The 26,655-nt window shown below is 38.1% G+C and overlaps 1 protein-coding gene across 3 annotated transcripts; it reads left to right on the forward strand.

The window, feature by feature from the left end:
* Positions 1–7,022: 7,022 nt before the first annotated feature.
* SLC25A16 (solute carrier family 25 member 16) lies at positions 7,023–23,758 on the forward strand. Of its 3 annotated transcripts, none has more exons than XR_008467094.1 (9): positions 7,023–7,215; positions 7,877–7,969; positions 10,177–10,310; positions 11,979–12,042; positions 17,708–17,829; positions 18,369–18,435; positions 19,241–19,403; positions 20,014–20,395; positions 22,167–22,241. XR_008467094.1 is itself a non-coding variant. In XM_054206480.1 (9 exons), the coding sequence occupies exons 1-9, from the start codon at positions 7,122–7,124 to the stop codon at positions 22,321–22,323; spliced, it is 963 nt and encodes a 320-aa protein (XP_054062455.1). In that variant the 5' UTR covers positions 7,024–7,121; the 3' UTR covers positions 22,324–23,758. The 3 variants fall into 3 exon arrangements, 2 of the variants coding, with proteins under 2 accessions (XP_054062455.1, XP_054062456.1); XM_054206480.1 differs by having other exon boundaries at positions 7,024–7,215; positions 20,327–20,395; positions 22,167–23,758; XM_054206481.1 differs by lacking the exons at positions 7,023–7,215; positions 10,177–10,310 and having other exon boundaries at positions 7,249–7,969; positions 20,327–20,395; positions 22,167–23,758.
* The last annotated feature ends 2,897 nt before the right edge of the window (positions 23,759–26,655 follow it).

A 26,655-nucleotide genomic window follows, 5' to 3' on the forward strand; every position in this document is an offset into this window, starting at 1 on the left:
TTCCCCAGAGGGAAGCAAAATGTTATGGTAAGAGGAAGAGGGGGTCCAGCCTTCTTACACAACTCATTACCACTACAGCCTTTTGTCAGAGTGGAAAGCAGGCCACCAAGTCTAATGTCGCTTCAGACTGGAAAACAGATGTTGGAAATGGGATCTAGAAACGATATACCCTAGCAATACTTTTTTTTAAAAAAAAAAACACAAAACAACCAACTTCATTATTATTAAGTCTCTAGCTGTTGTAGTATAAAGGACTTCAAGTGAGAACTAACCCATTCAAATGCGAACCTGCAGAGAGGCTTTTCTACCACATACAAGTGAGCAGGACTGTCTACATCCACTCCTAAGAAGATGCTTTAAATGCCAGTGTTTTGCTAACTATTTTAATTGACATGTGGGAAAGGCGAAGCAGCAGCACAGATCTGCTTGGCTTATTGTTCCTGCTGCAGCTCACTGCTAGCGGGTAGGTACCCCCTCACCAATTTGTACCTCCACGCTCTTCTCCCCTTTATTTCCTTGCAGTGGAAAAGGAATACAGTCTGGGAATCTTCGCCAAGCTCACAGGCATTTGGGATGCAACAAGGTGAAACCAACAACACATACACCTGAATTTTGAACCTAATTTTGAGCCTAATCAGCTCTCAGCTGATGACAGCCAATTTTAGCAATGCACATGAGTTCTTTGCTGGGCGTAACCACACCATCTCCTCCTCAGTCTGGCAGTTTGCTGAAAAGACTGCTTTTCCAGAGGGCTGGATATCAAGGCTTCTGCCATTTCAAAGACCTGCCCTGCTAAAAGAAGAGGTAACACAAGCTACTTTTATAAGATAAAATAATAGAGAATCTGAGAAGTAAAAGAACTATTGCTATCCAAGCTCTGTATGCAGCAAGAGCAGAAGGAACTGGAACTTCATGATAAAGCTCCACATAAGCTGAGTCTGTTTCTTGGGAAGATGGTAATAAGTTGGAAGTTGTGGGCTTGAACAAAACACAGAGCCAAAAATGAGTAACTCGGAGGAAAGCAACAAGTAAGGAAGGCTAAGTCTTGGTTACAATAAGTGGGTTAATAGGAGCACCCAAACACCAATGTGTATGATCATGGCTCCATTAAAAAACATGCTAAAGGCTAGGAAGCAAATAAGAATTAACAATTTTTCATTTTCACAGCCACAGACATAAATGCTCATGATCTTTTTCAACACTAATAAACATCCTAGGAAGCGAGTAGCACCAGGTGACAATCTTTCCTGGCAACACTAAGATACTCAGCCTACCAAGACATGCTGAGTACGTGTGTTTGGAGAAAGATCTCCAGTAGTGACTGGCTGGGCAACAAAATGGTGGATGAAAGCCTTTCACTAAAATGCAAAGTGAGGCACATGGGGGTAAACATGGAAATCATGGCCTCTGAGTTAGCTACTACCATTCAAAATAGAGATGCTGGTATTGTGACAGATACTTCCGTGAAACTGTTCTGTGTGCTGAAGTGGAGTGTTAGGAATCATTACAAAAGAAGGGGAGAACAGAACAGGAAACATCACTACACCATCATTATTTAGTCCAGCTGTATTGTCTGCTTACATCTTGAACGTAACATGCAGTTCTGGTCTGCTTAAAAGGTGCAAAGTGGGACTTAAAAAGGCACAGAGAAATGTAGCAAGGGTGGCCAAAAGCACAAGGAGCAGCTAAACGCACCAAGATTTTCATCCTGGGAAGAAGGTAATCCAGAAGAAATGCCAACCAATATACTATAAAAACAAGAGCAGCACAGAAAGTGTTATCAGAGTGAACACTCACCATTTCTCAGAAGTACAGGATATCAAGTCAATTTATCAAACAGATGCATCACAACAGAAGACAGCTACTTCTTCATGCAACACGCTACAGCAGTGACATGCTAAAGTGAGATGCTAAAAACTTTACAGGTTTGGTTTTTAAAAAAAAAACCAAACAAAATTAATGGAAGAAAGTTTAATCAAAAGCTACTTAACACAAAAGTCCTATTTTAGCTACATGTTACTTGAAGCTGGAAGAGCGTGCTGAGAAAATATGCTACTCAAGCCTTCTTCCCTGTGTATGTGCTACTGGCTACTGTCAGGGGTAAAGTTTGAAGCTAGTGGACCTTTGGCCCTATATAGTACTACCATCCCTGTGTTTTTATCCAGAATAACATGCAAATTGGTACATACCAACAGGATAAATAAAAGCAGATACCTTAGTACCAAGGAATACAGTGTATAAGCCTGTAAGCAGTTATGCATTGCAGGCAGCTGTGGCAAAATTTGAGTCTGGGGTGAATACCAGGGAGCTGTGAGGGGTAGTTGCTCCCTGAGAGACAGGGAGCCCCACAGAACAGCCAGCAGGGCAAGGACAGCCAGCGCCCAGCCCCACTGTACACACACAAGGCAAACAAGGCAGGCCTATGGGTGGTATCTGCATTCAGCCAGGAGCACAGATAATAAATCAGCTTCCAGGAGATGAGGCAGGTCTAAGAAGTCAATTTGCAGGTCAGAAGCAGGTCTGGTGACCCAGTGGGTAAGCAAAGCTAGCCACAGTCCAAGTAGATACTAAGCAGGATCCATGGTGACTAAACAAGGTCCACAGCTCAGCCAGGGCTGAGCTTAAATAGAGCTCCTGTGCCCAGGGGCAGGGGATGTGGGTGGAGGCCTCAGGTGCAGCTGGTCAGGTCCACTAAGGCCTATTAGTGCCCTCAGGGCCCTGACCCTGGAAATGAAACTATTCAGTGATGTTGTCCCTAAATCAGTCCTGCAGAGTCACCTGGATCAGATCTCTGCAACAACCACGGCATCAGTCCAGGCTAGGGGGGGTTAGATTCACCAATGCTGAACCTCCACAAACCAAAAGCTCGAGGAATTACACTGCAAAGACACCTATGCCGCTTTGTAAGGGAAAGATGGGATCTAACCAGGCCTATCTGGGCTAGCCCTGCCTCCTTCCTAGTGGAAATGTGATGCTGAGACATTAGAGCTGGCTCCTTGTGCGATCGCGGAGCACGGATTAATCTACCTTGCACAGCCTCCCTCACGTTTATTAGCTTGGACTCCAGTGTGACAAAGTGACCAGCCTGCTCCCAGACCAGACGTGACCTCAGAAGCTATATGCGGCACTGGTGGGTGCTTGGCCTGCAAACCCAGCTGAACACAAGCCAACCACTGCTAATGCCTTTGTATGCGTAAAATGCAGATGATCAGATAAATCACCCACAGCATTGTTAGTTGGCAGTATCTGAAAGAGAAAAGTCTTGAACAACATGAGTTTAATGTAGAAACTCTTGAATTCTAATTGTGGTTTTGACAATGACTTCCTCATTTAGTCTTTCTTGGCCCTGGTTCTGCAGATAGTATCTACCTGCCTGATTGGCACTGAAAATAAGTTAACATTTGTAACCATGCTGCACACAGATAGTTGAAGCGTTAGTACCATTTTACATGAATTAAGGCCAGAAGGGACTATGATTTCATCTTCTGACACACATTATACAAGCTCATTGCATTTATTCAAAATATTTCCTATCAGATGTTCCTGACCTGCGGTAGACAGCAGTTTGACCCCAGTTTCTATTTTTACTGGAAATCTTGGCCCTTACTTCACCGCATGATTGTGCACGAACAATATAAAGCATGAGTGCAGAATGATTGTGCTGTGTCTGGCCGGTAAACACTACATCTCAGAAGACATGGCTAATTTCGCATGTGCTGACCTGGCATTTTTGGATACTTCAAGTCTACTGCACTTTTGCAGTAAGCCGTGTGATACCAGAGGGCATGAAGTCCACACCTCTTGCCTGCATCTGAAAGAAAGGAAGAGGCCTGCTTAGCTAGAGAAGTTTTGCACCACTGAATTTTCAGACTCAATGACTTTGGAGAGTCAAGTATTTCTGTTCCTTAAAGACCTCACCGACATGCTACAGGTAGGGACTGTCAGGGTCCCGAGGGTGCTAACAGGCGCTAATGGTCCTGACCAGCCTCATCTGGGGCCTCCACCCACACACCTGGTCCATGGGCCCAGGAGCTCCATTTAAGCTCAGGCCTGGCTAGGTGCTTGCTCTTTGTCTGAGCTGTATTATAAGTGTACTTGTCTTCAGTCCTGTTCTAGTCTTGTACCTTGGCTACTAGATAAACCTCAGACCTATCTCCAGTCTTCTTTTGGGCCTCACCTTCTTCTGTTCCTAGGTTGCCTCTCTGGATGCTTCCTGGACCTGCTTTGTGCCCTTGTTATGACTGTTGATGGAGCCTGTTCCTAGCACCCAGCTCTGCCTGTCCTGCTCTGTTGGTGAGGATAACCCATTCTGTGGTCACCCTTGGTTCCTAGCTCATCTCACCTCAGGAAGCAGCACTGTCCTGTCTACTTGCTGGCAAGAGATAAAGAGAGATCAAGGTGCCACACTAGAAAGGAACTGAGATTTGCTCAGGTATTTCTAATCTGCAAGCCATAATGCCTGTTGCACAAGGAGGAACAAAAGCCTCAAATTCATGAGCCTCATGGGGGTAAAGTTCTGTTCTTCTAGTGGTTTTGGATATAGTTTGGGGCAAATGGACAGACAGCTAAGTAGATGTTACTTCAACTCACTAACTAGTAAAGAGCAGAAGCAAGTATAAAGAGGAAAAAAATCTTTCTAATCCCTATAGCCCAGAGGCATCACATTTGAGGATAATTTGTACAAATGCCTCAAGACAGAGCTGAATGTACATCAGTATTTTAAGAGCACTGAAAATAATCTTTTTAGCAACAACTGCCATGAGAATAGCTTATCTAACTTTAGTATTGACAACTTATTTAAACTGATAAATATTTGAAACATCTTTACAAAAGCAAGCACCCTCAACAACAAACAATTCAGAAATAAATAACAGTCATTGATAAAACTACCTACCTGCTTGAATTTTTCTTCAAGTTAGCAGCTATACTCTTGAGTGTCTTGTTTAATGTCTTCCCCTGTTGTATCATCAATCTGCAAGGGAAGGATGACATAGTGTCAGGCATGAGTGTAACCTGAGTGACATTAAAAATGCTGATGACTTAAGAATGGGTTGTAAGAGAGAAGTTCACCAGAGAAATTCTGCGAAGGGCATAAATGCTTCAAGGTAAAAAGATAAAGTAACAGCAGAGAGAACATTAAGATCAGAAGGTACAAATAATGAGCTACTACAAAAGCTAGTAAAGAAAACAGAACTTCAGAGCATTTTATACCAGCAAGTAACACTAAAGTGTTGTTTTTTTTTAAAAAAAGGCTACACACATGAAACTCATTGCTGAATTCCTTTGTGTGTTAGTGTATCTCTGAGATGTTCTGTTTAATTTGCAATGCAGGTTTCTTATTGCTTTTGTAAAGAGCATGCCCTCATGGTGCACATTTCCCTAAATTACAAGGGTAGACAAAGTACCTTCCTGAAATATCTTGCCTGTGTCCAAAAGAAGTAACAGCCCACTTATGCAGTTATCTGATTTTTCTAGTTCTCTGGTGAAACTCTAGAAACTAGATGACTTTCAGCTGTTAGTGTAGTTGCAACACTTTCCTGTGTGAAATCAGTAAATAAAGTTTCTACAGTTGGAGCTGTTAAAGCAGCATGATTGCTGTGGCAGGGAGGGGGAGGTTTTTCCTGAGCAGAATCCCAAAAGAATACAAATTGGCTGGGGAAAACCACAACAGTGACTATGAAGCTTGCTTCAATAACTCACAGAACGGTTGCTTTTCCATTAGGGACTTAAACATCAGAGCAACTACAACAAAAATGATGAATTTCCTAGGTATATTAAAAAATGTAAAAAGGCTTGGGAGTTTTCAGCTATACAGGACATATCCATATTTTTCTGGAAGAAATCTGCCCACCTTTGCTATGTAGTTTTTTATTATTGGAAAAAATACGTATTGTAACAGCCATTCCCCAAATAGATAAATGACATAATGATTAAACAGAGCAAAATAAAGTTTTCCTAATGCTGAAGCAAACTTAATTTTAAGGAATGTAACCCATTAAAGGAAAAAATGAGTAATTTCTGTTGAAGGCAGTTTGACATATGCAGGAAGAAAAAATGTTCCAGCAAATTTGTTTGGAAATGGGTTCATTTTACTTCTGTGAGCATTGTTTGCCTGTTTTCTTCATGTTGAAAGCCTCACTTTTAAAAAACAGGGATTTTTGTACATGAAATACTTGAAACTCAGGTCAAGATGTATGGGACAAAAAGTGTATGAGAAATAGATGAGTAACTGCAGAAAAATGAGAGAAAAGCTGATGGCATTAACTTTCTCACCAGTGTCTGGCATCAGGTCTGCTCGCCTGTCTTATACTGTGCACCAGCATTCAGGGAGAGTTCAGGTTTTTTTCCCTAAGAGTTGAGAACAAAACTTTAACTAAATGTCTCCTGGAAAGCCCTATATGCTGTATTCAACAGAGACATTGCAAAAAAACCTGAAACGATTGCAAAAAATGTTGACTGCTGCAGAGATGATACTAGATTTGACCTTTCTGATTCTAAAAAAATGGAACTTTTTTTTTTTTTTGCAGTATCTGCTTCCCTTTCTGATGCATTGCGAAACTTGAACGTGAATAAAAATACTGAGTATTTTTTGCTAGATAAGAAGCTGTAACTGTGGCCGAAGAAACTTGCACAAAGCTTAAGTGTAGCTATTTAAATGCTTAACAAGAAACTCGACGTATGTTATCGTATAGCCTAATTAAAGCTAGTTAGGTTTTGGTTGCGTGCACCTACAGCTCTAAAAATATGTTATTTTTTGGAAGAAGGGATGGACGACCGTTTTCAAGCAGCAGGCGATGCCCCGACAACCGAGAAATCGGCTCCCGAGAAAATCGGACAACCGAGAAATCGGAAAAATACGGGATGCGGGACCAGTGAGACGCGGTCTGCGGACGGGCGACCTGGGGCCATGCCGTGGCGACCCGCCACCACCACCTCAGGCCCGAGGGTGGGCGGCGGCGGGGCGGGTCGCCCGCCTCTGACGCCATCGGCAGGCGCCGCGGTGCGGCCCGCCGGCCCTGGCGGTGGCTCGGTGCGGGCTGCCCCGAGCTCCGCCCCGGCGCCGCCTGAGGGAGCCGGAGCCGCCGCCGCCGCCCGCTCCCAGCCCGGCCCTGCCCTGCCCCATGGCTTCCCCGGCGGCGGCGGGGCCCGGCGCCGCGCTGCCCCCGGGGGCTGCGCGCCGCGACTTCTACTGGCTGCGCTCCTTCATCGCCGGAGGTGGGTGCCCCGGGCGGGCCCCTGCCCGGCGACGGGGAGGTCGGGCTCTGCCGGGGCTGGCGGGGGTCCCTTCCGCGTCGGTACCCCCGGCAGAAAGGGTGTAGTTGCCAGGCTCTCTTTTCCTTTTTTCACCTTTTTTCCCCCCCTCCCCGTTATGCCAGTGCCGGTGACTCGCACGGCGGTTGAGCGTTCTCAGCCGGGCTGTGGCGAAGATTAAGGGGGGGAGGCCCAGCACAGACAACCCCGCGGTGTTAACCGCTTAGAGAAAAAAAATCCGATTTATTCTCCGGATGGGGCCTCGTCCCAGCGGCCCGGTCTGCACGGGGGCAGGCAGGGGGTTGGTGCGTTTCCCGTTTGATCTGGCTGTGAAGTGCTCGGTGGGAAGGAGGGAGAGGGGGGAAGAAGCTCCCGAGGAACTTTCTCTGGAGGCTTCAGGGCTGAGAGATGGTGGCCCAGGCTTCTGTCATCGGGAAAAGTAGCTTATATCTTTCACTAAGGCTGTTTTGTAATATCTCATATCGTCATTGGGGCTTCTTCCAGTTCCTAACCGAGTTTCGCTTCCACTATTCCTTTTAAAAATCCATTAGAAAAATCCCTTATTTATCCACGAAGAACTTTTTGCTTCCCGTCACTTCTCTATTTTCTTCCCCCTCTTGGAAAGGTGTTGCAGGATGTTGTGCCAAAACAACTACTGCACCACTGGATCGAGTAAAGATCTTGCTGCAGGCTCATAACCACCATTATAAACATCTCGGTAAGATGGCTGCTGCGTGTCGGATTTTGGGGGTTTAAGTGCAGTGTGTGTGGTTTGGGCACATTGATTTATTCATCCATGTGGCTGATAGAAGAAGGTGTTAATCAGACAGAAGGCTGGCTGGTCTCTGTGCTGTGTTTTGTTAGGGTTTAAAAAGAAAAATAAAGCCCTGTATGAGCAAGTTGGGGTATTGGGTGATGTGCAAGAGATTGAGATGTCAAAATAATCCTCAATATGGCACGTAGGAGCTGGGCTTGATCTTCCCGTTCCAGAAGCCAGCAGGAGATTGGTAATCACAGGTCCAAAGCTGGGATTGTTCATGTAAGAACTGTCACGGCTGTAATAACTGCTGCGGTCTGCACCAGCGACTGCCAGCTCCAGGGGCCTGTGGGAATTGCTGCCTTTCAGAGTTTGGTAGCCCTCATGGGGGCTGGTGATTCCACAGCAGTGACCACCAAATCCTTCTCTTGTGCCAGCGGACAGCAGCATGATTGGTAGGAACTCAAGGTGGAAGCATGTTTGTGCTTGGTGTAAGGCACAGGTGATGCGTGTTGCAGCTGTGTTGCATCATGGGGAGAGAATAAACTCAGTTGTCGGCGTGTTCAGAATCTTTCTCCATGGGGCTGTAACACTGCCCTCTTGTGCACAGTATCTGAGGTATTTCATGTCATATCTTCTTGAAATATGACATAATTTAGGTTCCAAAATTTCAGTGTGTTACAGTTGTCAAGAAAAAAAAAATGAAGTTGGTTAATTTTACATGTAATAAAACTTTGGAATTTTTAGCTTGGACACTAAAGATTAAAGATTCTCTTTAAAGGCTGGAAAAATAAATCTTGAAACAAAATTCAATGGATATGCACTTCGGTGTATCAAAAAGGGAAACACAAGTAATGGTGGCATTCTGGTAACACAGTCACATAAGTATGCATTCAAATGTACAGTCTAAGAAATGAAGGCTGAAATAATTGGTTTGACCAATATTTTAAATCCTTATTTTCTGTTTGCTTTGTACTGTGCCATAAGTGGCAAGTAAAATCTTATATTCTTCCCTATTTAGGGTGTTAGATCTGATGCTGATTATTTGAAATATGTCTTGAAGTGTGGGTTGACTGTGTGTCCTTATTACATGTAGGCAACAAAGAAAATTCTGTGGATAAGATACCTGGAAGTGCAGAGACACGAGGGATTAGTTCATCAAAGTCCTCACTAAATGTTTTTACAGCCCTTGCTCTGTGGAGTTTGTGCCACATGGATCTTGGAGCATGTGTTTTAAGAAATCAGAACTGTAACTCATCATTGCAGAGTAGAGAGAAACTGTGATCATGGCCTAAGTGTTTCCAGAGGCATGTAATACGGTTGACATCTTAAAAATAGATTTAATATTGTATGCTTAGAACCGTGGAAATGAATTAATAACGCAAGTTTGACACTTTATTTTCTGCCTGAAAGTAAGATAAACACTTAAACCTTTTTCATGTTCAGATCTTACATTATTAAGTAGTTGCATATCAATGAAAACTGTATAACTGTTAACTTCTTAAAAAAAAATTAAAAAGTCTATTTGATAGCAATTGTGCGTAATTAATAATATGTTTATAATAGAACTGTAGGTTTTGTCCAAACTTTGTGTGATTTTGCATTATTTCCCACCTATTATAAGGGAATAGGATTGCTTCTTGTTGCAACAGCTCTGGGACAGGAAGCGTGATATGTTTAAGACTCTCATTACTTACAACTTAAACTTGCTTACTTCATTTCCTCAGTGATGGCGTTTAATCTTTAAGATGGCATGTAGCAATAATAGGTTGTTTTCCCATGATTTTAGATTTTTAAGTATTTATTTTGAATTGGCTGAATTGCAAGTCAGCCAGTGTCCTTCCTTCTCTTGCTCGCATTATCTGCGGTGGGTGGGTAGTATCCCCAGCAGTAGGATTGCCTGCAGCCCAGGCAAGTTGTGGGGCCCGAGTGTGTGCATTCAGAAAGAGGTCTGCTGAGTCTGGGAGGTGAGGAAGCTGATAAAGCTTCACCTTAAACCTTCTGGCAATGTTTGGGCATTGAAAGTGGATTTTCCACTCTCCCTAGTTACATGAGCAACATGGGCCAGCCTTAGTTCTATGTGTACTTTCTTATTGTCAGTAAGATTTGATTGATTCCCCCCCCCCCCCAGTGCAATTGTTAAATACCTGTTTTTGTATTGCTGGCAGGAGTGTTTTCTACATTGTGTGCTGTCCCCAAAAAGGAAGGTTACCTTGGGCTGTATAAAGGAAACGGGGCAATGATGATTAGAATCTTTCCGTATGGCGCAATTCAGTTTATGGCATTTGACCAATATAAAAAGGTAGTTGAATTTATTTTGTTTTCTTTTTTTTCTACCTGCAATGAATACAGATTCTTTGAGTGATCGAAACTAACACTGAAACTTTAGTGTCTTATTAATTAGCTGCATGTCTTTTCTAAGGTTGCTTAATTTTATCTGAATCTGCCCATAAGACATGTCAGGGCAACAGTGAAACTTTATGCAGTGTTTCTTTAGAAAAATAATTCCTGCCACTTTTTGTACCATTGTATTGTTGAGCATAATACTTTTTTGTGTGTGCGTGTGAAAGAAAAAGTTAATCTAAGTCTCCTGCTGTTTGTATTGCTATAAGGTACCCCGTTGTGAATAATGTAGGAACAAGATGTAAAATGGAACCCCTTTATTATATTGTGTTGGGATTCTTAATACTTGATGGATGGAATAACTTAAACTTGAAAGTCTATCTGGATATGACTGTTATAGTTGGCCTGACAAATTACTATGTCATGCTCTTGATAAAAATGACCTGGACAAGAAAACGCTCATTTCAGGGTCCTGCAGGATTTGTGGATTCCTTTCTGCTCTCCTGCATTTACTCTTTCATAATAAATACATAACAAATCCCTGCAACATCTTTTGGAGGTCAGGTGTTAGCATGAACATGTTTTTTAAAATTTCTTACATGTAGTGAAAAATACCATTTTACTGTTAATGATGAGGAATTCAATGTTTGAAAGGTCAGATTTAGTACCCAGTGAAGTAAGTCGCATGATCTTTACTGAAGACAGTGAAATCGAAATTGTGATTCCCTTCCCTAAAGTGCAAATTTCAGAAGGCTGATACAAAGAAGTAACTGTAATGAGTTTCATATGTTCTTTTTTTTCTGGTGTAATCATAAATGCTGTTGATCTATGCTTGTTTTATGTTGAGTTGAATAAAAGACTGCGTGCCATGCTTTATAAGGAAATGATTTATGAATCTGCAAATTTCAAGAAACCATTTAGAATCTATTAATGGACAACATTCAAGATGTTTTGCAGGAATGTGTCAAAGGAAAAAAAACCCAACTCTTAAAGAAGGAAGATATGAAGTGATCTTCATAGCAGAAACAGCTTCTTAAATAGTCTCAATTATTTGATAAAAGCCTGGAAACTAATTTCTAACTTCCTTCCAGGATGTAATGTAATTTAGGAAGTTCTTGCTCTCAAACGCTTTTCCGATTTCTCTCTTCTTTTTTTTTTTTTTTTTTTTAAATCTAGTTAAATAAAGTCTTTAAAATATCTTTATAGGAGTATGTTTCATGTGTTGTGCATGGAAGAAGCACTCTTCTCAAATGTGTCACTTTTCAACTTTGCTCAGTGTCCTTTGCTCTCTATCATGCAACAAGGATAGTATTCAGTTTGCCTTGTTTGACACACATTAAAGATAACTAAATAAACAATTAATCTCATCTCTGAAGTAAACAGTACAAATACTTTCAACTAATCGTTTTGCCTTCTTTGTAGACTTTTAGCACTTTCATGATTTTAAAAAGAAATCGGTAACAGCAGCAATGTTCAGAAAATTCTTTTAAAAGTAGTAATTAGGTGCTCCGGTTTGAATTTGTAGTGTTGGAAACAGCTACAGAGTTTGCATTAATGTGCTAGTAAACTGTGTGATGTACTTGTATCTTCTGATATACGACTATTGTAAATGTTCCGTATTTTGTAGGTAATAAAGAAGCAACTTGGGATTTCAGGGCACGTGCATCGATTAATGGCTGGATCCATGGCAGGTATAGTTTTGTACTTGGATTTCAGACATCCCTTTTGCTGAAAAGTTAATATTTGTTTAAAGGATGATTTGAGGTGTTTTCAGGTCAAACTGTTGCAAATTAGTATTAAGCAAAAATACTAGTAAATGGTTAATGTAACAAAATAGATGCCTAATAGGAAACTGTTTGTCTAAGGGTATTCTTTAAAATGTATTTGTTCAAGCATTGTAATCTGTGCTGTGTTGTAAAGCACAGTTTTTATTGTGTTTATTACTATAGCTTTTAAAAAATGAAAAATCCAGTGTCATCAAGATGAAGTATGAAGATGCAGGTTTTAGTAGAATTAGTTCATCAGCATGTCTGCCATTACTACTAGGTTGAGTATAAGCCCATAGAAATAGAGAACTGCAGCTCCTTAATTGGGTGGATTGTTTGGATTTTCCAGAAATGTCTATACCTTTCAACATCCAATGCAGGATTGTCATGATAATCTTTGGACCATATGTGTGAATGTTGAAAAACAGAATTTTTATCATTTAGTGTGATAGCAGTAGAAAACACCATTTGTAAACTCCCTTTATATAGTATGATTATACATTTCTATTTTCCTCTTGATAGTCATTCAGCCAAAAGTAGCTAAGAAAAAACAGGGAAAGGTAAGTAATAGTGGACTGATTTTTAATCGAGGTGGTGCTTCATGTGCTTGCACTTTGTAAAACAGGCTTAATACTGTCTAGTGACAGTCTTTAGACAGGTATGACATGAGTATTAATATTACCTTCTTTGGAATAAAAATACTGGGGTTTGTTAATACTATCTTTAGTTAAACTAGGAAGACCTCATGAAAGTATTTTTGCTTTGCATGCCATCAGAGGAAAAGGAAAGAGAATGAAATGAAACAATTGAAAGATCCTAAAAACTAGCAAAACCCATTTGGCAAGATATGTTCCAGAACTTGGTTGGCTCTCTATCTGATAGAAGTGGAAAACATACATAGATTTTTTTTTTTTTCTCCTTTTTTTATTTATTTCCCCCCATCTAACTGTACTAAAGAACACTTTATTTTTTTTTCCAAAAGCTTATTATTAGCTTTTTCAGGGGCCTTGTCAGAGACCTGGAACCTGACTTGTGAGGCACTGTGGTAACATTGAATAATCAGCTTAACTCTGTCAGTGTTGGACATGCTGGAATTCTTTACATAGAGAAATTAAGAGCATCTGGTATCGTTTTAAGCACCTTACTGGTTAAATCTGTTTTGTGTGGTTAGAGAATTAATATACAGTACCATATGGAAACCGTGATCAAACAAAATGCTTTGTGTGGTGCATTTAAGTACCATATACTCAGTAGTCTGGTATTGAGAACCTCAAAACTGAGCAGATGAGTTAGACTTAGGGGTGCAGTGAAATGAATATAGCAGTCGGGTATAGTAATAGTATCACATGTGAATGTCTTACTATTTGTTTACTAGGTGGCATTAACTGTTTTTTGGGATATTCATTAGATAAATAAGAGGGGAGGGTTTATATTGAGCATGCCAAGAAGATACAGGGGAGGAAGGAGGCGTTAAGAAGAGCGTTGAGTTTGAAATCTGATACAGAAGTTCTCTAGATTTGCAAACAAAATATGAAAAGATTTTTAAAAGAAGTTGGTAATATTTCTTGCTTTAACTCTTGTGGCTTAGTCTCTTGCTGGCCCTAATAAGGGATATTATTTTGTTTCTTCCAAGTTTAAATGACTAAAGGAGACTGTGTGCTGCATGCACCCCAGTGTTGGTGGAGAGGGCGCTTCACAGTTTCCTGGAACCCAGTATTATGCAGTTGAAAATGGATACCCCTGTTTCCCTTTCCTTTTTGTCCCCTTTACAACCTCTAGCCACACAGCTGTCTGCTTTCACTTCTTTGTACGCTACTGATACCGAAATCTTGCATATGTCAGTGTTTCCAACATCACTAGCAGTCAGCAGACCTGAATCTGCTTCAAAGTGGTGGGAAACATTTGAGTATCTTCTGTAACTGATAAATAGGATCAAAAGCGTATCCACAGGGAAAAACAAGGCAATGAGGATGGGGGTAGTGGGGTGAGAGAAAAGAAAAACCTATTGTAATGCATATATTTAAGGAGGCCAAGTTAGAGTTACTGTGGAAACTTTAACTCTGAACTTCCTGAGTCTTGTGTGATTCAAATTTCAGCTGTAACACCTCATTAACAGATAAATGGTGTATAACTTCTTTTAAGGCAAGACAGAGCTGGGGAGAAGATAGAGAAATCATAGAGGTTAGTGGGGTTTAGGAAACAAAATGATCAAATAACACCTGTATCACTGGATGACTTTGCAAATCTTTTTTTTTTTTTTTTTTGTTTTCTAATCGAAAAATCTGAATTTAAACACGGGAACGTGTATTTCCTCCCCTGCACTTAACTTAAAATTTTAAAAAAAGCTGAAAAAGACTAGATGTTATCTGTAATAAACTCAAGTTCCATGAAACTAATATAGAAAGTATGTTTTTGCTTTTCTTTTGACATTTAGTAAAAGCAATTGGAAAATAGTACTGTGGATACTGACTGTGTTTCAATTTTAAATAGTATGTAATTAAGTTACCTATTTGAGTAAATGTTTTAAAAGAATCTGTGCTGTTTATTTCTTCAGGTGTAATTCAGAAAGAAACAATTATATATTGGAGGTCTAGAAATATTATGACTTGTAAATTAGACAGTTCTTTAACCTGTCTGATAAATATTATCCTTTGTAGTCAGCTATTTCTCTGTTCCTGAAGCTTTGTTTGTTCAGAAGATGTCTCCTTGATAAATTAATCTTTATACTAGTTAAGGAGCATATCTTCTGCAGTTCAAGGCTGTGACTAGTGCTTATCACTTTTTGAACTGTATACCTCTGAAACACCTGGTAGTACTTAATTTGATCTACGTAGTTATTGATAAAGTACAAAGAGCATGATACAGAAATCATAAAAACTTGCATATCAGATATGTTTGCAGTACCTGATCTTTGTAAATGTATTTCACTTGTTTTTTTTTTCTTGCTCCAGATGTTTTTTTTATTTTTATTTTCAAAGAAAGAAAATTACTAAGAATGGAGGAATAGTAGGGAAATTGAGAGACAGAGGTAAATCCCTATACTGCTGATCTCGTTGTTAACTCCCAAAGCCTGGGAAGCAAATCAAGGACAGTCTAATTCCTGTTGTGCTTCATTGATGCCAAGTCTCAGCAAAGGTCTGGGTAACCCAGGATCTTGTCCCTAGGAGTGGTCAAAGGTGCTTGAGGACAATATAGTTTTTCCCTGACTTTCTTGCCTTCTGAGTCAGCATTTGCAATGAAAGTCTGCTGTTTTTGAAGAAGTGGTTCCTTAAAGGAGGGAGGAGCTGCATTGCCCTATTACGATTATTTCAGATCAGACATCTGGAATTGCAGTATGTATCTCTTAACTGTTCAGATACTTCCAATTCTGTCCTGTTTAACCAACCGTGGGAGAGATTTTTGGCTCAATTCTCATTATTTGGGATAGACTTTGCTTCCTCAAGACAGGGAATCAGCCTTAAGATGCTGTGGTCTGACTTCTGGTAACTCGTAATATTTAGGGAGTAGAGATGAGATTAGTAATTTTGTAGACTTCGCCAAAATGACTTTGCGTCCCAAAGTAGTGGCTCTTCTGAACCCCAAAGGAAATCTTGATCCCTTATGTGTACATTTTGCTTATATGAACAGTAAGCAGTAATGTGCCTCTCACAGTTTCTTCAAGAAAGCGTATTTTGTGGCTGATGTTAGAAATCCTTTTTCTTTGTTTTTGTTTTAGAATTCATGGCTAGGGGATTTTAAGAAAAAGTAAAAAAAAAAAAAAAGATCTTATTTAAATCCTTACTGCATGTGGTTTCTTTCAGTTCCATCTGATTTTTTTTTTTTCAGTTGCACTATTTTTGGACTGTGTTCACTAGTGAGTGCATTTACCAAACTCTGGGTTGGTCTGTTTGCTAGTCTTTGTTCAGAGAATATTCCTGGATACGCATCAGTGCATGATTGGAAAGAGATGGGGGATAAAGTTGTCTGCTTTCTGAAGTAGGATGACTTTCCTGTGAACTCATAAGCTCCATAAAAGCTTTTTTTCCCCGCCTTTTTTTGATTTTAAAAATTTTTTTTAAACTGCTTGGATTCATCTATTTTACATTATTTCTAGACATCTCAAGCAATCCATTAGGAAAAGGCTGCAGTCTGAGGCATTGCACTTAATAATGTAGGTCAGAGGAAACAATCCTGAAGTTGCTTTGGTGTTTTGCAGCTTCCAACTTTTGCACCCTGTTGGTGAGACAACATCAGAAATCAACTGCAGATGTCTGCTTTTTGTTCATAGGATTTGTCCAAAATCTCTGGAAGAGATGTTTTTATCTTCTAAAATAAATTACTTGTAGAATACTCCAGAACATCACAAACTTTACTCTCAATTGACAGTTGACCAGTGGCAGATTTTAGGATAGCTCACTTACAGTATTAATTTTTTTTTTTCCCTCCGCTTCTAATCCTGATATTTTCCGTCATATAATTCAGCTTACTAAAGTTGCTTTTTTCTCTCCAAACATAAAAGTTATGAAGAGTTTCTTCACTGGAGTTGTGTTGTGTTTGGGTTTTGTGGCTGGTTTGTTTGTTGTTGGTTTGTTTTTCCCCTCCCTGTTGTGGTTTTCTCTTGACCTTGTGGAAAGGAGGGGAAATGATACACATACAAAAAGAGATATCATTAAGAGACTATTAAAACTGAAAAGGAAGTGGCAATTTCCTGCTTGCATACAAAGTGTGCTTATCTTCTGTAGGACCGATTTTTGAGGGTGGTGTTTAGCTAAATTAGAGCAGGTGCTAGAAAAAAGTATCGATCACAAAGGTTTTTTTCTTTCTTTTTTCCTTCTCACGGTATACTTTTTTTTTTTTTTTTTTTTTACCAGTGGCAGTATGCTACCAGAAAATGACCTGGTTTTAGTAAACAGTTTTAACCGTTCCCTCCAAATCATTTGTTAGCAATTGAATGGTTTACCTCAAAAACTAGCAGTAGGAAAGAATTTGTTATTCAGGTAACTGCTAGAGGAGTTGTTCTCTGTACTGGAGTTCTGTTTCCAAAATTACAAGTTGGTCTTTGTTTTAAATGTCATTAGAATATATTTAGTATTTTCAGATGCAGTAGATAGATACATGTATCTATATCCAGTAATCATAAAATTCTGACACAACCTTTTTGAAATTACACATGTAAATTTGGTGGGTTTTTTTTGTTTTTTGTTTTTTTTTTTTTTGTTTTTTGTTTTTTAAAAGATATGGTAGGATTAAGTTTCATGGTTGCAATCCAGTGAAGCTGATACACTTGACTAGCCTGATGCTTATGAGCCATGGACTTAAATAAGATTGCTCATGTGAATACAGTTAGGCCCATAAATCTTTGGAAAATCAAGGCCTAGGTGTGCAGCTTCAGTGAACACCAACTATAAACATAAATCCTTCGTGTGTTGCTGAAGTTAGTCTTCCTATTTGCTGATTATAAGTGAATTTAAGTGTTTCTTTAACAAAATAATATGTATATGCTGTTATATTCACTGCCACAAAAGGAAATTCTAATTTTCAAAATAATCCTAGAATCAGACAAGGTGTAGGTGAGTTTTGTTTGCTTGTTTTGTTTTTGTTTTTAATAAAGGTATTACAGCAGTGATTTGTACTTACCCTCTTGATATGGTTAGAGTTCGTCTGGCGTTCCAAGTAAAAGGGGAACACAAGTACATGGGAATTATCCATGCATTCAAGATGATTTACACAAAGGTATTTTTTCTTTTCATCTTCAGTCCTGTCAAAGCAAAATATGCTCTTTTAAGAATGTTGCACTGCATTGAAAGTAGTGGCTTGGTGGAAGATAGCATGACTTCATTGCGTGCACATTTAATTTTTTAATGTAAAAAAATTATCTGGATGCTTCCTTCTACTTAGGCTGCTAAGATGTAGCTAAGGCTCGTGTAAGTGGGAGGTCAAAAACAGCAGAGAGAAGCTGCGTTTCAAAAACAAGTAGTAATAATACAAAAAAATTCGGGGAGGAGGGATATGTATAATGCAGAAATGTCTCCTAGATTATGATGCTGGATGTAGATTTTTCTCCTTCATTTTCACTTCTCTATCTCCTCCAGAGCCAGACAGTTGTCCCCTCAATTCTTCAGGTGCAAGAAATGGAACTTGATGTTAGCTCCTTGGTGCTAGATGACGCTAGTCAGATTGCTGTCGTGTGAATCTGTATGAACAGTTGTGTAACTTGTTAAGACATCTGTTGTATTTCTTGCCACAAATGTACTTGTGTTTTTCTTTCAAAGGAAGGTGGTTTTAGTGGGTTCTACAGAGGGCTGATGCCAACTGTTGTAGGAATGGCACCATATGCGGGTAAGTTAAAAACAGAACATGGCAGTCCTTCAGCGCTTATGTGCACTACTGAATTTACATAATACATTTGCACACCTAGTTAAGTAGCTTCTATTAAAATCAAGGATTCTGTTTTTTTTGAATGGAGAGGGGAGGCCAGTAGAAGCATTTGCAACTCTTCAGTCTTAAATCTAGAATTAATCAATATGTGTTAAAGCATCTTCAATAAGCAAAGCCTAGCTTTTCTGAAACTTGGACTTGAGGGGGAGAGAGGTAAAGTAGCGGTTCTTTTTCTTCTGCTTCCCAGTTTTCCCACAAGAAAGCATGTAGGATATTTCTTTCAAACGGGCAGATCCACGAGAGAGCAGAGCCTTCTATAGATGGGAGACTTAGAGCCTCTGTATTGGCTCCATCTCCTGGTAACTTTTATGTAAATACTTACACAAGCTAAAGCAGTGGGTGACGTGGGATGGAGGAACATCAGAACTGCCCGGCTAAACTACATTCATATTTAATAGATGAGAGATGTTCTTCAGTTAGATAGACCCTAGGGGTTACTCTTAACAGCACTCCAGTAATTTAAAACTCACAGTCTAGCTTATTTAAAGCATTCTTTAAATGTTAATTATAAACACTAATTCATTTGGACAGAAGGTACTGTAGAAGTTCAAAATATTATTTATCTGTTTCTTTCTGCTTAAGAAAAACTTCTAAAAGAATTGGAAAATAGTTTCATTTTGTATTGAAGCTTTTTGTTTATGATGATGATGCATCGACAAATAGTTTGCTTTTTTATGAAAGTGCATAAAATTAAATTTCCTTTTAGGTTTTTCATTTTTTACCTTTGGTACCTTAAAGAGCATTGGACTTGCTCAAGCACCTAACTTGCTTGGACGGCCTTCATTAGATAATCCTGATGTCTTAGTTTTGAAAACACATGTAAATCTGCTGTGTGGTGGCATAGCTGGAGCAATAGCTCAGACGATATCGTAAGTTTGGGTATTGTTTGCTTTTTGTTTTTTCTTTTTATCTATATAGCTGTTCACTCTAAAGAAACTTTTAGCTGAGAATATGATTTTGTGTAAGCCTAGTTATTAGTAAGCTTTTAAAATCAGGTTAATCAGACACTGTAATTCAATTATTTCCTGTTGCTTCATTTACTAAATATCCACTTAATCTTCAGGGTCTTTAAAGATATATGCATTGAGTCAATCAAACAAATTCAGACAAATCTCTTATAATCATTTGGAGTCTTATTTGGTAAGCTATGAAATTTTGACCATGAACATAATTTGCAGAATTTTATTATTCCAGTTTATTTTCAAAGCAATGTAACCTGTGAAGCCATTGAATTTACAAAAAAGAAAACAACAAAAACTTCAAAAGTCCCCGAACCCTAAGTCTTGGATATTGTATTTGGCATTAATTTATTACTGTGCCTGCTTGCTTCATTGTCGTGCTCTCCTAGTCATATTTTATTTTGTCCATAAAATAAATTAATTTAATGGACATATATGGCATCAATTTTTCACTAAATCACTGCATTACAAATGTCATTTTCTATTAATCCTTAAACTGTTAATTTTATTTTTGATTCAGGTGTCTTCTCCCTCCAGCGTTTTACAGACTGTTTTATACTCTCACCTGATCTTCATGTGTCTTCCTTACTTGTGCCAAATGGAATATATTAAGAGATCTGATTTGCTGGTTTTGGTTGTATAGGGGAAGTCTCCCTTGTTGGAGAACTTTCAGCTGTGTTGAGAATCTGAGCCGGATTCCTGACTCACTGAAAAAGGGAGCTTGGAGGTTGCACGTGGACTTCTTTGTATTCTTTTTTTAAACAATATTCATATAGTCATCACATAGTCATCACACATCTGGTTGAACTGCTGTTCAAATATCTCCTCTGTAGATATCCCCTTGATGTAACTCGTAGGCGAATGCAGTTAGGAGCGGTTCTCCCAGACTCTGAAAAGTGCCTGTAAGTATTTTCTTTTCATCCCTAGTAACTGAATTAATTCTTAGATGTCTGAGTAGTTAAACTCTTAGTTTTAAAGTTTAAAACAAAACAAAAACCAAACTACTGTGTTGTTGATTTCTTCGTTCTTTTAATGAATATGTTTCCACACAGACAAAAGCTGTCATTATCAGTCTGAGGTTAAAAAAAATAACTGAAATCACAATGGCACTTTTGTTAGTAGTACTGTATTTGTATTAGTAACATATTTTTTTTTAATTTAACTCAACTTGTGATGTCTGTCTGTAATATCAGCAGGATTCATGACAGACTGGATGTTTTTACTGAAATGAGATGTTTCAAAGCGTTTTTTAATGGTGCAGAATCTGTTCCATAAGATGATTTTGCATAATATTATTTTATTGACCTTTCTTGCATTTACAGTGTACACACAGTTGGGTTTCTCCAGGTTTTTTAGTCATATGCTTCAGTCCAGTAGAAGTGGAAGTAGCATAATATCCTCAAAATCATAGTATTAAATGAAGTGTCATCTTGAAAAACTTACTGAATTTCAAATTGCCTCAACCAAATTCAATTCTAGGACAGTTCCATCTTGGTTACATTCAATTTTGTGGAGTTGTGTATGTTGGAATGCAGCGTCATTCAGTGTGAACGTCCTGTGTGAAAAATTGCAACCTATAAACAGTGGTCTGTCTTAGTGCCCTTTCATAAACAACCTAGATGTTGCTTACTGTGACAGTTCCTGTTCTGTTTTCCTTAGCAGTCTTAACATTGTTTTAGCTTGGCTATTTTCCACTACAGATACTTTTAAAATAAAAATGTGTTAATTGTTATTAGGGTTTTACTTTCTTCATTTCTGAGAACTACTTTTGCAGACATCAGGCTTTCCAGTTTTAACAATATTGTTGTGACCCTTTTTGGAGATAGCTGTGCCTTGAAGGAGAGTAGACATATATGTCTTTAGAGGATGAGAGGATAAAACAAGTAGGAAATCTTCATATAGGCTATGGAAGATGTTCTCAAAGAGCAATGTCTGTAATTTCTTGGAAATATTGAGCACCTTACACATTTTTACATTGCTTTGCATTTAATGTCCATTTGCTCATTTTCAATATAAGTATGTGAGGAAAATCATTCTCCTTGCATATACTCTTCAAATTCTGCTTTTTATAACAAATTCTAGTATTTCTCTTTTGAGAGAAAACATTAGGTCTTTGTCATGGTGGAGCAAGCTACACACATTCAAGATGTAGAATACAGAGCTAAACAAAAATTTTATATGCAGAGCTTTAGAAGGACAGGTAGTATGATCGAATGCTCAAAGAAAGAGAATGGGATAAAAGTCTTAAATACTGATCTTTAATGCAGGAAGTGTGTGCTACATTGGGCAAATTAAGTTTTTGTTACTCTGTATTAGAATTGTAAGAATAATTGATGCTTCTCAAGTCCTTCCTGCCCGATAGGCAACAGAATATGGATAGCCATTCTGATGTAAAATGACTTAATATGTCTTTTAGAGCAGGTATTTTCAGACTGAAACTTCTTTAGATGAGATTGCAGTGTCCTCTTTCCAATTCCCAGCCTTTGTGCCCACATTTCTTGCAGAAGCTCAGAGTGTCTTGCTCCATAATGCTTTGCTACATGGAGTCCCATGGGTTTTTCTCTATAGATCTCTTAAGAATCAAGTAAAACGAGTGTCTTGTATTTTAAATAAAGTGATTTTTGACTACTGAATATGTGTACCCAATAATGATTTGAGTTCTTATTTTTCCAGTACAATGGTGCAGACACTGAAATATGTGTATCAACAACATGGAATACGAAGAGGATTATACCGTGGTTTATCTCTAAATTACATTCGTTGTATTCCTTCCCAGGCTGTGGCTTTTACCACGTATGAACTTATGAAACAATTCTTGCACCTCAACTAATTTTTTTTTTAAAAGACTTTCTGTAAAACTACACTATCAGTCCTCAGATTACATTGGTGAGTAAATTACTTGAAGTTTAAAAAAAGCTATCTGTAACTGTGGAACTGCTGTTGTCTGATGTCTGTATGTGCCAAAACGTGGTTTATTTCCTGGAGTCAAACCAGGAGACAGATCAAAATAAACATTAGTTAGCTATAAACATTTTTTTTGCACTTGATCTTCTAGGCTTCATTAGATTAATGTTAAGAATTACATGGTTTTAAAATTACACCCACATTTTATACGGGTTTCAAGCTGTTAGTTATTTAGCTTTATCACCATTCCAGGAGTTACACAAATGATTATATTGCTTTTTAAACTAGTAGTTAGACATCTGTTCTTCTTTAAAAATTGAATTGAATAAACTGATTTGAACAAAATGCAATGATTTTCATACTTGCCAGCTCTGTAGAAGCTAAACTCAGCAGACCACAACTTAAGCATCTTTTCATTCTTTTTTGTACAAGTTTTCTGTATGCAGGAACAATGCATATATCTTCAGATGGGTACATATGAAAGTCTCCTCAACCACTTCAATAAATAATGACAAGATGTATTTAACATTATTAGAAACCTTGCAATTTGAAAACCAGCTTCTTGGCGTATGTTCTATTCTAAAAAATGCTGTATGTACACAAATAAAACCAGGGGGAACTTTTAGAGTGACAAGTGCTAGAAAAGATCTCCTTAAGGCAGTTAGCATCGGCCTGATGTTACAAGGAATTTCTGTACCTTTTCTGTGGAGCTGAATGTTCTCAATTCGGTTTATTGAAGGTTGGGTATTTTATGTACTTTTCAGTACTAGCTCATGTAAACAGGTTTGTCCCTACCTTAAAATACGGTGACAAACAAGAGTGCATGCTGCTGCATTTACTTATTTAGGCATATGGACCATATTCAGCCTCTCGCGCAAGAAAAGAAAATGAAGACTGTACTGGAGTCTGTAGATGTGTATATGTACTGTTTCTAAAGTATGGTATGCAATAGACGATGATATGTTTTCATCCTCCTACAATTCCTTTTGTTAGAGGGAATTATTTTCCAGACTTGTTTATACATGATTTGCATTGGTACTCTTGATTTTACTCACTTGATTCAGGAAACTGTAAACATTTACTTTAAGTCATGTAAGTTATTTATTTATTGTAAATATTTTAGCAGTGTCTTTTAAGAATTGGTAATGGTTATGTGAAGTGGTGGATGGTAAGATTGATTTGCTTAATTTTGACAAATTTCATAAGCTGGATTTTGAGTTATATATTCAATACGAACTTTTGTGGCTCAATTTTTTTTTTTCAGTTTCTTAAAAGTATGTATTTCTTTGATATTTAACAATGTAGCTATGGACAGAGAATGAGATGTATTTAAATTTATTTTATTAAAAATTTTGAACTAATGTCTTTGTGTGATTTGTACATGTTGCAGCCAGAAGGAATGCATGTTTCTGGAATTATCTGTATGTTTCCCTTGTAGGTCAATCTGCATAATATTGTTGTTCTTAATTAGGAGACAACAAATAAGACACTCCATCTGATCTTTAATTTCACTTAAAGGAAAACTAATCAATATCACAGTGAATTTTTATCTTTTCAAATCCTTGCAATAGAGCTAAAACCACTTTATTAAAAAAAAGAGAGATATGTGCCATTTTTCTTTCCTGTATTGTTGTACTATGTGAGCAAATAATCATCTTCTCAGGTGCCAGTTCTTTGCCATCTTAATACTGGTAAGGATGTTTAAATTTAGAATTTTATATCTTAATTTTACTAAAAGTGATATATTTGAGAAACTCAAATAGGCTTGAGCTGTGTCATGAAAAGTTAAGCAGTTCTTATGTAAAGCAGAATCCAGCATATTCACTGTTGAGAGGAAAAGTGCAGTAAAAGGTGTCCCCAAAATAATTGAGTAGGATATTCAATGTGAAAAATAGACCTTTTGGGATGAAACTGCACTGTATTTTCAGGATTAGTTTTACAAAATAACATTTAAAGATGTATGAATAATTTTAGGTTTGGAAGTATTTTGAAAGAAAAATACTTTTGTCCAGGGGCTAGATGGGAGGAGACTGGAGTTTCTACTTTTTTTTCATTTTTTTTTTAATTTATTTTTTTTTAATTTTTTTAGTAGCTGGAAAGCTTATTCAGGTATCTCTTATTCAGTTATAACTCAGAATTTATTTAGAATATCTGACTACCACAAGGGAAACATGGGACTTAATTGTAAATCCTCTTTCTTTCTCCAGTGACAGCCATTATGAAAACTGAGTTTATTTTCATTTTGAACTACTGAGTGATTTATTCCCTTGTTTTTTCTTGGCTGTCTCTTCAGTATTTTCAGTGAATTGAACAAGCAGCATCTAATTTTAGCCAGTAAAAAGTACAATATTAGGCTGCAGCCAAGTTCATTTCTATGCCTTAATCACATACTTTCAAATTATTTTTTTCTGTTTATTTTTTCAGCAAATGGAGGGGGCCTGAATATCTGGTTTTGTCTTTATTTGGTAAAAATTCATATAATCATAATTTCATAATTAATAGTTCTGTCCAGTGAAGTAATTATTTTTGTGAAGAGCTGGTTATGTAGCCTTGGATATTTTCAAACTCTGTTAAACCCACCTATTTCCAATACTCTTTGACATAAAGGTAGAAAATAAAGCCCTACCGTTTTAGAACTCCTTCAGGTGAGACAGTCTTGTGGGGGTTTGTTTCCAGTGACTAAACATCATGGCGTTAAAATAAACTGCATACTTAATCTCCACAGTCTTACAACTGAAAATTTTGCCTGGTCTAACTAAAGCATTTATGTGTGACCAGTAGTGCAATTTGCAGGCACTACACAGAAAAGTTTCATGTATTTGAACCTTTTTTTTTTACACTGATTAATTCCAATGTCTCTGTATTTATTTCATTACTAATATTCTCCAGATGTTTTTTGTTGCTCATTTAAATGAGGTCAAGGTGGGCAAATTCCATTGACACTCTTCAAATTCCTCCCCTCCTTCCCTGACAAAGGAGCATGCAAGGCACTTGTAAGAAGTTGTCTTTTATGTTTGCAACTCAAAACAACTATATTTGTTCAGTTCAAACAGGTGTAAAAGAAAAGATCTCTGTGCTTTATCATTAACCGTGGTTTTTCTGTGCAATTAGTGCAAGTGAGTCTGTTCAGCTCTTAGATCTCTGCTTCAGTGATGTGAGTGATAGACTGCCCCATGAGCATCCTCAGAGTGGATCCTGGGATGCTTCATGATGGTCTGAGTTAGGTTTCTTGTACTCGCACTCTCCTTTCCACTTCTGTTGGCAGGATCTTACCTGTTCTTGTACCACGCTGCTAGCATAGTTGCATAGCAATCCAGTTCAGGACAATAACTGATTTCCTTGCAGTTAATTTATACTGGTTTGTTCTGCTGTTTAACTGCACCTTTGGGTGCTGTTTGACCTTTTGTCGCATTCAGGATAGATGGACTACATACCATGGTGTTTCCACCGATCTGATGAAAGGTTAACCCACCAAAAGAAATGAATGGATTTTATTGGCATCACCTTAGTGAACCAGCTCAGTGTGGCTGCACACTTGGTAGATAAAACACAAGATAAATTTACTTTCAGATTTAGCTTTAGGGGTAAACTTGCCACCTGGGTGTCAGCCCGCAAGTATATATTACTGAGTCAGTTGCTGGCAGGTTCCCCTCATAGATTTCCCTGATTAAATCGGTGGTCTAAAAAATGAGGGCATTTAAAGCATGTTAACTATATATAAGTATAGATAGATAACTCCCTGTTTGTCACAGGATTGGAAGGAACATAATTTCATTATGTTGTGATAACAAATTTTTGACGATAAATTCCTGAATTTACACAGTTTGTACTTGTAGAATGCTGATGTATCTTAAAATTGTAAGAACATTTCTTTCAACCACTGATGCCAGAAAGAATTAAGAGCCATAGTCTAAATACTTTCACTACAACTTTTGGTACTAAAGTAAGGTTTAGGTTTTTTTCTGGATTTCACAGATTCTCTGTAGAGATTCCCCAGACTGCTTGGATTTTTGCTAACTTAAAAAAATATTTAAAGCATAATTTGTACTTTTATAACCGTATTCTTTTAAGATACTTTGTAGTGTGTGGGAGTTGTACAGGCAAATGAAAGAGACTACAGAACCCAAGGGTATCAAGTGTGCAAAGTAAAAGTATTTATGTAATCGCTTTTAGTAACGTACCAAATTATGTAACTGTTCATTTAACAGTATCAACACATAACTATTAAATTACAAGTGACCTTATATTAGAGGTTCTG

This window comes from Rissa tridactyla, chromosome 6, assembly GCF_028500815.1.
Source record: "Rissa tridactyla isolate bRisTri1 chromosome 6, bRisTri1.patW.cur.20221130, whole genome shotgun sequence".
Classification (NCBI taxonomy): Eukaryota; Metazoa; Chordata; class Aves; order Charadriiformes; family Laridae; genus Rissa; species Rissa tridactyla.